Below are 12,052 nucleotides of genomic sequence, written 5' to 3' on the forward strand. Positions count from 1 at the left end.
CAACAGCATGACTCAAAATTGCAGGAACTCACCTGAATGACTTGATCTTCAGAAGTGATCTCGATGGCCTCTTGGCTTTGTTCAAGAGCTGTGAAAATAGCATTGCCAGCCCTAGCGAGAGAAGACAAGACATTCAATGTTGTCGATAAAATAATTGTCTAGCATCTTAGACATTTTTTTTTTTACAAGAAAGAAATCAGAGGTTAACTACATTTGTCCAAGGGCCCAAATTTTCACTAGCAGACAATAATGCCTGATATTATAAAATAAAATTAATACTGTACAGTATGCCAAGTAATATTTTATTATTTGATATATTATTTTGTATATTTCGCCTTTGTCAGTGTTAACAGAGGCATACAACAAGCCACTAAAACCCGGTGTCTTGCACAGGTTAAATTTTTTAATTTCTGACAATAATCATAAAACCCCTGAAAGTAGTGAATGTCACATTTTATACCAAACATTTTTCAGCATGCAAGTTACAAGTCAAAATAATCCACCAAAATAATCTATAAAACAGATAACATACTTTTTTATAAAATCTAACCAGTAAACTTTCAAATTATATTCTAAATTAATGATTAGTATTTCAAAGTAAGTAAAGGCAATTAAAGTAACCGATATCATAACTATATTCAATGTGACAATAAAGATATTTGCACATGATTCCTCAGTAGTGTATATAACCTGAGTACCGATAATAGGTCAGTCAAAATAGCTACATAGCATTCATTAGGACACACAGTTTATGTATTACGTCCAGATTGCATTTGCTATCAAACAATATAGATGACTATACCAAAGACAATGCAGCCAACATATTAAAAAGGTTTCAGCAATTGACATATGTATTTTCCAATTCATCATGAAAGTGACTGACAGACATTGTTTTGCATTGTAATTCATTCATTTTCTACTGCTTATCCTCACAAGGGGCGTGGGCGTGCTGGAGCCTATCCCAGCTGTCTTCGGGCGAGAGGCGGGGTACACCCTGGACTGGTCGCCAGCCAATCACAGGGCACATATAGACAAACAACCATTCACACTCACATTCATACCTATGGACAATTTGGAGTCGCCAATTAACCTAGCATGTTTTTGGAATGTGGGAGGAAACCGGAGTACCCAGAGAAAACCCACGCATGCACGGGGAGAACATGCAAACTCCACACAGAAATGGACAAGATTGGAATTGAACTCGGGTCTCCTGGCTGTGCGGCTTGTGCACTAACCACTCATTCACCGTGCATTGTAATTAAAAAACAAATTCACTTCCATCACTCACCTCAGTTTAAACTGTGCCAGCACCTCTCCATGCTCCAGCTGTAGCAGCTCATTATAGCAGGCCATCATATTGGCATTCTCCACATATCTCTGAGGGTCAGAGGTCAAATGTACACAATATGATCATTCAAAGAGGAATGAAATAGTTTTCACGATGGCATATTGCCGTTGCACAGTTCCCACCAGCTCAATGCATGTCCTCAGAGCAAAATAAAGATTTTAAATCTGTAGCCCGGCCTTACAGTATATAGTAACTTGTGTTTATAAAGATTTCACAAGAATAATCCAAATATAGGCAGAGGACACTCACCCTATTAAAGCCGGCATTGATCAGAGGCATCACAGAGGCTTCCTCCCTGTCTGGCCTTAAAAAGAGAACGCATTAACCTGACAAATAGCTCTTCAGACAACGTCAGAGATTTACTCTTGATGACAAAATGCAGACTTAGGACTTGGACCAGGTTAGGAGTTTTGATGTAAATGTAAAAAAAAAGCGAATTAGCAAGGCCAGTTTCCACCAGGCAGTAAAGTTCGGTGTGCAATTTTGGGGGTTTCCACTTGTCAGTAGTTGTAAAGCGTGTGTATGAAGTGAATGATTGTAGAAGACCACAATCAAATCCTACCACACATCCTCCAGATGTTTTTGATCGACAATCTGGTTCCAATAAGGTCAGCTCAAATGAAACCAATAACTGCCATAAATCTAAAAATGTCATAACTCCATCAAAACTGAAAAAGGCAATTGAAAAGCAGAGGACAGACAACCATGAATCCAATCTGTTAAAGTCCATGTCACAATGCAATGCAAAAAAAAAAAAAGAATATAAAGTGCTAGATATCCTTCAATATAGTATGTTTCTCTTTTTAATTGGCGGGATGTTTCAAGCTGTACTATTCAGAGCTGAACTTGTTGAAAATGTGGCTATTGAGTGGGGTTCAGTGAGTTACTTACCTCTTCACAACAGCGACTATCACAGTGTTTTCTGAAGAGCTGACCGCTCTCATTGACCTGAATGTAAACACAGAGAGCCCTTTAGCCAGCGAGCATACTGATGAAAAAGCCCATGGGATCAAATCAACGTATTTTTCAGTTTTTCATGCTCCGATTCTCCCAGGCAGCTCCAGTGATGGAGCTCCACAAGCGGGCTGAGGCCTCTGAAAGAATGCAGTGTAGAGGTCCACTTGTCCGCCTGTGGTTTCCCCCAGCAAGTGGTCATAAAGGCGCTTTAGTTCCCTCGTCTGAGACCATGCGTGTGCACTGAACATACGGAGCGGCCAAAATGAATGAGGTTAACATACATGCCGGGCAGGGCAAATGAATGTTTGGAACTGTCCTAAAGATAGAAAGTGGTACGGGCAAGCATGGTTCATTTCTCTTTTATTGAACGCCATCAGCTGGCAAGCCATGACGGTAAATTGTGAGCTCAGATATTGAGAGCTCGTAGTTTCCCCAAACACTAGCCAATATGCCGAAACACACACACAAATCACTTTTATAGCAGACAGGGATTTTAAGTGATGAAAAAAAACCAGCAGATACAGTATATTACTGATAGAACTGCACTGCGTCACATCAAGAGTTTCTAATATTTTGCTTTATAAGTATTTATATTTGCGGATTATAATTTTTATGGCTGGCTTTTAATAAAATATTCATTCATTCATTTTCTATACCGCTTTTCCTCATGAGGGTTGCGTGCATGCTGGAGCCTATCTCAGCTGTCTTCAGGCGAGAGGCGGGGTACACCCGGGACTGGTCGCCAGCCAATCACAGGGCACATATAGACAAACAACCATTCACACTCACATTCATACCTATGGAAAATTTGGAGTTGTTAATTAACCTAGCATGTTTTTGGAATGTGGGAGGAAACCGGAGTAGCCACGCATGCACGGGGAGAACATACAAACTTCACACAGAGATGCCCGGGCTAAGTGTCCTAGCTGTGTGGCCTATGCACTAACCACTCCTCCATCGTGCAGCCCAAATAAATCCAGAAACATTCATTCATTCATTCATTCATTCATTTTCTATCGCTTTTTCCTCACAAGGGTCGCGGGGGTGCTGGAGCCTATCCCAGCTGTCTTTGGGCGAGAGGCAGGGTACACCCTGGACTGGTCGCCAGCCAATCACAGGGCACATAGACAAACAACCATTCACACTCACATTCATACCTATGGACAATTTGGAGTCGCCAATTAACCTAGCATGTTTTTGGAATGTGGGAGGAAACCGGAGTAATCCAGAAACAAATAACACCAAATAAATGTTATGAATTAATTAGCATTACAAGACTGATAGAAACAAGTATTTGATCCTGACCTACCGAGCAAGAATTCTGTCTAACAGACCTGTTGTGTGCCCCATGAAGCTCACAAATTAACCCCGTCCCTTCAGCAAAAAAAGCTTTCTGAAAAGGTTAGGAGCTAGGAAAAGATCTCAAGGGTCCTTGGACCAAAGTTGCCAGGGAAAACAACAATAATGGACTTTGCTGTAATTGACTAGGATTCTGCAAGTCCCTGCAACGTCTCCCCGCTCAACCAGACACACGTACAGGCCTGCTTGATGTTTGTTATTGAACCCCTAAATAATTCAGACATGGGACGAATGTGATTTGGTCAGATGAGACCAAAAATTGTGCTTTTAGCAATTAACTCGACTCAATGCGTTTTGGGGGCAGAGGAGTGCTGAATATGACCCCAACACCACCATTACTACTGTCAAACATGGAGGTGGGAACGTTCTGCTTTGGGGTTGTTCCTCTGCTGAGATGGTACAATATGACCTTTGTGCTTGCCAACAAGAGTTTCTCCAGCGACTACTAAGTCACGTTTTTCTGTGTGATCAAATACTTGATTCCCCTCAATCAAATACCATTTTGATTGCATTGCGTTAAAGGGTTACCCCTTTTTGTGTGTGTGTTTTTTTTTACACTCTGCCTCTCTATGTTACAATAAACCTACCACAAAGGTTCTAAACAAACGATCATAAGCCAAGCACTATTATCTTGGTAAAGACAAAATTATTGATAGAGTTCTTGTAATGGAACTCATTAGATTGTAAATGTTCCTGAAGTATACATTCAGTTATTCTATGCTGCATCATAGCAGCCGTAGAACATAAAGAAGCAGAGCGATATGGTGATGACTCTGGGTGACTATGAGAAATGTCCTACCGGCATAGTGCTTCAGCGTCAAAGTGTCTGGAATGTCTATGGTCAATGACGACAAGGTCATGGTGCTTTTCGGTGAAGCATTCAAGCGCCGACTCGGGTGTCCGCGCCATGCTGCACCTGTAGTTGGCCTTCTCACAAGCCCAGCAGAAGCCATTACTCTGACCGTCCTCTTTGGCAAAAACTAAAAGTACCTGCAAGAGAAGAGATGATTCAGCACATCTAAAACATAGTGACGCATCTTGGGACATATTCCTGTAGCCTCAATGTAAGGCTATACTTTTAGCTACACTAATAGTAAACTTATACAGCAATTACAATTGTAATGTAATTTTTTTTCTCCAATATTGTATTCAATTCATTAGTAATTGCATATTATGATGCGTTGTACACACTCCATCTCTTTACAGCAAATTAATATACATAATAACATTGTTTTTGAACCTAAATGAAAATGAAAACAGTCAAAATGAGTCTCAAAATGTAAGTTAAAAAAATATATAGATTATGGATTTCCAGCAAAACAATTGTCTATGAAAATGGAGAACATGTCTTCAAAGCAGGCATGCCTGAGTGTGTTACAGCCCAAACAACAAGTGGACCACAGGGCTATTGCAGTGAGGAAACAAACGTGTAAAAGTGTATTAATTTCCCAACATATCAATACTATTGTTATTCAATGTCCAAGTATGTGCAGTTGCTTACCGAATGAAAACTTCTCATTTTTAATTTCTCTGTATTGACATTCATGTACTGTATACACCAGAGGTCTCAAACTCAATTTACTTGGGGGCCACTGGAGCTCGGGTCTGGGTGAGACTGGGCCGCATCAGGTTTTCAAAAAAAAAAAAAACGCATTTATTAAAAGCAAAAAAAATAAAAAATACTTCGCTTTGGTTCCAATTTTCTACAAGAAAAGCTCTGATAAAACATTCCACTGTTCTCAAATGTCTTACTTAACAAAATAAGATGAAAAACAAATAAACAAATCAATAATAAAGAAAATCAATCAATCAGTAATAAATAAATATAATAATAATAAAACGGCAAATAATAAAAACTTAAGAAACCACATATAGTTGGTGGGTAGACAAGTTATTTTTTTCAGATTAAAATGAACAAAGCATTATTAGAGCCCTGTAGACATGACAAAACACGACTATAGTCACATTTATACTCTTTTTATTTACAACATATTGCGCAAATGCAGGGTCTTGAGACACATGCTAACTCGCAAACTAGAGAGCTAGCGACCTAAACGGTAGCCTTCAAGTTATTTCCTTTAAACTTAAATAGCCAAAAACTTACCACTTCCACATGGATAGGGAGGATAACTACAGTCATTTAACCTTTAACATGAACATTAATCAAACGTAATAATTTTTTTCTGGGTACATGATACCATACAGCATCCATATCAAACTTGCGCGGGCCGCACTAACATTAAACTTTCATATCAAGGCGGGGACCTCAAATTAGTGTCCTGCGGGCCAATTTTGGCTCACGGGCCGCGTGTTTGAGACCCCTGGTATACACCATGTGTCACATATCACATCATGTGATGTGATCAAGTATCATGTGATCAAGACTGTACCATTCTGACCACATAGTGGAGGTGTCCACTGAGCATACATTTTTACAACAAATGTCTTTGCTTTTGTGATAAATCGCTTAATTTGATTGAGAAACATCCCATTGTGTGTAAATAAAAAAAATGTAAATGACGTGTGCGTTTAACAGAAGATCTCTACTTACCACACATAAATAAAATGACCCACAATCCAAAAGGAGCTGAAGTGAGCGCTAGTTTTGAATGCTAGGAAGACTGTCAGCATCTACAGACTTATTGGCTCATAATGGCTCAAAAAAAATCAAAAAATGTGGACGTATTTTGAGGTTACTGATGATTGCAGAAAGTAACTTGTGTCAGCGGCTTCTTACTGTACATATCACATGACAACAACAGCATATTATTTAAAACAGGTATATAGCATACATTTCAAATACAACAGAATACCAAGCCTGTAGTGGAACATATGTGTTCTCTTTTCACATTCAACCCCGTGTAATAGAAGCAGTTGACTGAGGGAACTAAAGATCTATTTTTGTGGTATCTTGTGACCCAACTGTGACCTCTTGCAGGTATGCCCTAAGTGAGTGGGCACGGCTGGTGTGGAAGTGTGTGTCACAGGTTTGATTGCCTGCTTCCATAATGTATGACACAATTAGTCAAGGTGCTCATGACTGCCTGTGACCCCTCCCTCTCGTCAGCCAATCCCAAGGCGGTAAGCGCAGTCGCTGGCGTCAAACCCGTCATTGAGAGCACACTCGGCCTCTGCCAGCAGACTTCCATGGAACCTCTTGTTGCGTAAATACTGGACCAGCGATTTAGGCCTGCCTCCAAGAGCCGCACTGCACTAAGAGTGGATTCATGAGTCACCCTCTCAAACAAAACGTCACCACCAACTGAAAGCAGACAAAGGCAAAGTTTTGTTTCCGCACTCTTGATTTTATATCATATGTTAAATCAAGTTAGGCCGCCAAGATCTGACTTTATTGCAAAAACATTTGATTGCACTTTGATGTATTGGAACAATGTTTTGGGGTTGAATTCCCAAAACAGGGTCTCAAGCTTAAGGCAGGCCAGTTTAAACCTGAGAGGGGTGTTACTAATGCAAACCATGTTCAGGAATTGAACATGTTCATTACATGTAACAGGAAGTGTCCTGTTCGTACAGTACATACATCATCGCTGACTTGTCCGGTGCACACATGGACTTAGAGCAGAATTCCACATTGGGATGTTTGTAGAAAAGTCAACATTCCAGTTGCAGCAGGGCAACAAAAGCTAAGATAAGGTCCCCCCCCCTCCTGATGCGCTCTTGGAGTGGACACACTCATTCACAATACATGAACCAGAGCTAAAATGTCTAACATCAGGATATAAGCAACAGTATAACAACAGTGAAACTTCAAGTAAAAAGGAGATGTAATTGAAGTAAGCAAAACAAAGAAAAAATGGGAAAAATATATAAAAGGTGAAAACACAAAGCCAGGGCCAGATCGTGTGAGCCTCGAGAGAAGGAGGAGCAGAGATCAGCTGGGAGTGACAAAAACAGGAAGGGGTTATCTCTCGCTGGTTTTCCTACTGGAGCGCATCAGACAGTAAAAACCTGCTCTGTGCACTTCCACTTGAAATTACAGGCTACGTAATTCATTATTTTCCTTCCAGTTAAAGTGGCTTTACAGCATAGAAATAGTTATACTAAGTTTAGCATCTGGTTTAGTTTTATTTTAATCAAAATGTAATTGTATTACCTTAACTCTGGCGTATCATGACACTTAATTATACAGCGTGAAGGCTAAAGTCCACCACAGACTATTCTGGGATGCTCCACTTGGTTCAAATTTGCCAATGAGTTGTCATAATAAATTTATATTTATCCATTCCAGAATCTGTTGTCATCATAAAACCTGTAAGAACTATACAAGCAATGTTTTCAGTAACACTAACACAAAAGTCATTATAAATGTAAAAATATGTTATTTGCACAAAACAAATTCATAAAAATTAATAATTATTCATTCATTCATTTTGTACCGCTTTTTCCTCAGGAGGGTTGTGGGGGTGCTCGAGCCTATCCCAGCTGTCTTCGGGCGAGAGGCGGGGTACACCCTGGACTGGTCGCCAGCCAATCACAGGGCACATATAGACAAACAACCATTCACACTCACATTCATGAGTTGCCAGTTAACCTAACATGCATGTTTTTGGAATGTGGGAGGAAACCGGAGTACCCGGAGAAAACCCACGCATGCACGGGGAGAACATGCAAACTCCACACAGAGATGGCCGAGGGTGGAATTGAACCCTGGTCTCCTAGCTGTGAGGTCTGCGCGCTAACCACTAGACCGCCGTGCCACCCATTAATAATTATATTACTGTAAATATTTTATTACAATACTTCAACTTTTCATTAGAAATCCCACAGTTTTTGAATGCGAGCTGTGATTTGTCCCACTTTTTTTTGACAGTCAATGAACGCACCATCACCATCGCCACTGTTATGCAAAGGTAGCACTGTATATGACAATAAAAACAATACCTGCACTGCTCCAGTCTCTGGCAGGCCATGTAATCCGTGATAAGTCAAACACAGCGACAGCAGATCCAAATAACTTTGGTCTTGCTACAAGAGCCATCTGCCAAGTCTTTGAAGCTAACTTTACCAATGAAAATATTCTTTTCTTTCTCCATTTCCCATCAATTTTTTTCAGCTTGTGGCTACAGAGTTACCGTGCTTTAATAAACTACGGTGTGGGCCGAGGGTCAAATAGTGCACGTTAATTGCACGTCCAAAAAATTACCGCCGTTAAAGGAAAATTCTGTTAACGCATTAACTTTGACAGACTGTTTTCGCGGGAACCATGAAATTCAAAGAAATACAGCTGAATAGGTGCAGATTCTGGAAGTCCACAACTCAATACAAATGGCTGAAAAGTACAATAGGTCCCCTTTAAGCAGTAAAATACTGTTGAACATTCATAGGAATATGCATATGCACCGCTAATTTTGGATCTCTCTCTAATGTCCACAGTCCTCATCTTGGCTACACGACGCTCTCTCGCCTGTGTAACCTTATTGTCGAGTTATCTATACTGTACTGAGCAGCCAGGACAGACAGATGGTACTAATTTAATTGACTCCAACCTTATGCTGTCAGATATGCAGTCAGGGTTCAGAACTTGCCGGGGATGCATCACTGCCACCCTCAAGGTCGTTGATGACATCATCACCACCGTAGACACTAAACAGGTCTGCATAGTTGCTTTCTTAGATCTGGCAAAGGCCTACAATTTACAAAGCGTTGGATTGTTCACCCATTATTAGGGAACTTGAGCTACGATTACACAGGTTAGTTTTACCCTACTGATAATGTGTCCTCTTACATCGAGTTTCGAGCATTGGACCAACATGTTCAGCAAAAAAAAAAAAAAGTGGGAAAATCACTTCACATCTCTCCTACAATTAAAAAATAAATATAAAATATTAAAATAATAAAATAAAATATATAATAATAATAATAATAATAAAAATAAAAAATAAAATAATTTAAAAATAATAAAAATATAAAATAATCTCTCCTCCCTTTTTGCCACTTGTGCCGGTGGGAGGGATTGAGGCGTGGCTGCGCCGCACTGCGCCGCTCACAAAAATTGCCTAGTGTGCTGCCCACACCCAGTTGCCACGGAGAGGGGCAGGTGTATCGCTCTTGTACCAGGTGTACGAAAACAGAGCCCACGGTGGTGGTGTTTATTATTTTGTTTGAAAGGGTATGACCATTTTTGACATAGTTTCAAGGGAAAGAGAGGACAGCACTTTGAATAAAGCCAAGAATACTACAATATTTTAAACAGCAGATTGCTTGAAAAACTGTCATTTGTCATACATCAGTAACACATACCAGAAGCACAAACAGAACACCATGCTGAATAAAGAAGCATTCAACATTCCAGAATGTGATAAAGACCAAACTATGTTCCCTTTTTCCATAACATGCACTGTTCATTATAGTATGCTCTTGGTCATAAATATTTGACCTTGTTGCCTTGAGACACCAAGACTGCATTTCACACAATACACCCATTAACAGCAATCACGCACCCTTTCTTTCAATGTAAGCACAGTTCTAACAGCAAATAAAGCACCTTTAAATACTGTAAATTAAATTTTAGCTGTGTTTTAGCTCCTAAACAATGTGACATTGAAGCCCTTCCGTTGATCTGGCATTTCATGCATCAATGTGTCAATAATCTGGATATTTCACACTGTTTAACATACCTGAAGTGGGTCTTTAAATAACTTCATTGGTCCAAATTGCACCTCTGTTAATGCGGTCTGAAAGATAACAAGAACATAATAATCATTAGAAAAAGAACTCACACAGAGCCTGTTGATGATACATGTGTAAATAACTGTAAAACAACTTTAATTACTTTTGTCATTTCTATAACCATTGTGGGGGGTTCTTTCTTTCACAGAAGGGTACCAACAATTTTATCATACATACTATGCACTAAAAAGCAACATGATATATAATATTCACTATAACACGTATGGTATTGTATTGTCATAATAAAATGGTTGCTGAAATGTGAAGGGTGTACTCACTTTTGCACGATAGCGTCGACAGATTTATATTAATTACACCAAACCTGCATCTTTTCTGTCTGCAACTAATTTTACTTCCTTTCCGCTAAATGGAACCCAGCTCAGAGGTTTGTAACCATAGCAACCAAGCCCCTTGTGGATGGCGATCCCACTAGAATCCCTCTTCTCTGTAAACAGTCTACATATGTGGAGCAGAATGGAGGGAGGAATTTGGGAGCACGCTGGGTAGCGGTAAATCACTTCTGCGATTCTGTGAGCTTTTTGCAGGCTCAATGACACAACAAAGGGGGAGCAAATGTGATTAGCCCTTGGTTGTAGCACTGCTGACGTCACCGTGACACTAGGCTGTTTGTCGGCACAGCCGCAAACAAGTAGCATGACGCTGTGTGATCAAAGCGATTCTCTGTGATCATCTGATCGCTCACAGACACGAGGCTCCGGGTCACATGTTCAACTCCTATTGGAAAGCGATGCATGTGCATATACAAATTGTCTTGTTTTTTGCTTAAAATTGGGTCACTATAGTGAAAATTTAGTTCCTTTTATATCATTAAATGTTGCCCATCTGAAAGTGTTGACAGTCTTGAATTCACCGCATCCTGCATGGGAAGTTGTTGACATTGAAACAATGGAAGTAATGAAAGTAATTAAGATAATTTAATTGTACATTTCCTGGACATTAAATCTCACTAAACCATGGCAATATAGCATTAACGCTTAATGCAGCACACAAGCACACAACAGGAGATACCCCCCATGCCTTTATTAACATTAAAATACTTTTCATTTTTATATAGCAGTATGTGTATAATTGTGATTGTAGAGTTGCACTACAGCATACAGTTAGAGTTGACTAGAATGATATCATTGAAGTACTGTAGTTTTAGACAATGGTTGCACTGTTACTTGAATTTTGCACATACAGGTTGCCTGACAACGTTATCAAGTTTGCTGCTGCTTGCACACTGGAGTGCGCTTACACACACACACACACACACACACATAGACAAACACACTCCCCTTGATTGACACAAGCTTGAGCCAGTTAACTGTTAACGCATAGTCTGACACAGGGTAGCATATCAGAATAGAAATTCAGAGTTTCAGGACTTCCCGTTTCTTGTTTCAAGAGCAGAGGTCCAGCGTTCTGGGACATTTTCCAGACAATGTTATCACTAAAAGATTGAAAATAAAATGTGTGTCCACCTGATCTCTTCTCGGGATAAACAAACTTCGAAGTTTAAAAAGTTTTTAAAATTAAATACAATAAAAACTTCTCAATACAGTATGATTAAATACTTCATTCATTTTCTACCGCTTATCCTCACGAGGGTGGCGGGGGTGCTGGAGCCTATCCCAGCTGTCTTTGGGCAAGAGATGGGGTAAACCCTAGACTGCTCGCCAGCCAATCACAGGGCAC

At 39.9% G+C, this 12,052-nt stretch overlaps 1 protein-coding gene across 1 annotated transcript in view; it reads right to left on the bottom strand.

Annotated features, from left to right (window-relative positions):
- pde8a (phosphodiesterase 8A) overlaps positions 1 to 12,052 on the bottom strand; it is a 54,873-nt gene that overhangs the window by 18,189 nt on the left and 24,632 nt on the right. Inside the window, exons 2-7 of the mRNA XM_058089495.1 lie at positions 10,303 to 10,359; positions 4,464 to 4,654; positions 2,240 to 2,296; positions 1,598 to 1,652; positions 1,289 to 1,377; positions 33 to 111 (exon numbers count right to left, since the gene is read on the bottom strand). Of these exons, the coding sequence (XP_057945478.1) occupies positions 33 to 111; positions 1,289 to 1,377; positions 1,598 to 1,652; positions 2,240 to 2,296; positions 4,464 to 4,654; positions 10,303 to 10,359 (528 nt within the window). The remainder of the gene's footprint in view (positions 1 to 32; positions 112 to 1,288; positions 1,378 to 1,597; positions 1,653 to 2,239; positions 2,297 to 4,463; positions 4,655 to 10,302; positions 10,360 to 12,052) is intronic.

The sequence above is a fragment of the Doryrhamphus excisus genome, chromosome 12 (assembly GCF_030265055.1).
Source record: "Doryrhamphus excisus isolate RoL2022-K1 chromosome 12, RoL_Dexc_1.0, whole genome shotgun sequence".
Classification (NCBI taxonomy): Eukaryota; Metazoa; Chordata; class Actinopteri; order Syngnathiformes; family Syngnathidae; genus Doryrhamphus; species Doryrhamphus excisus.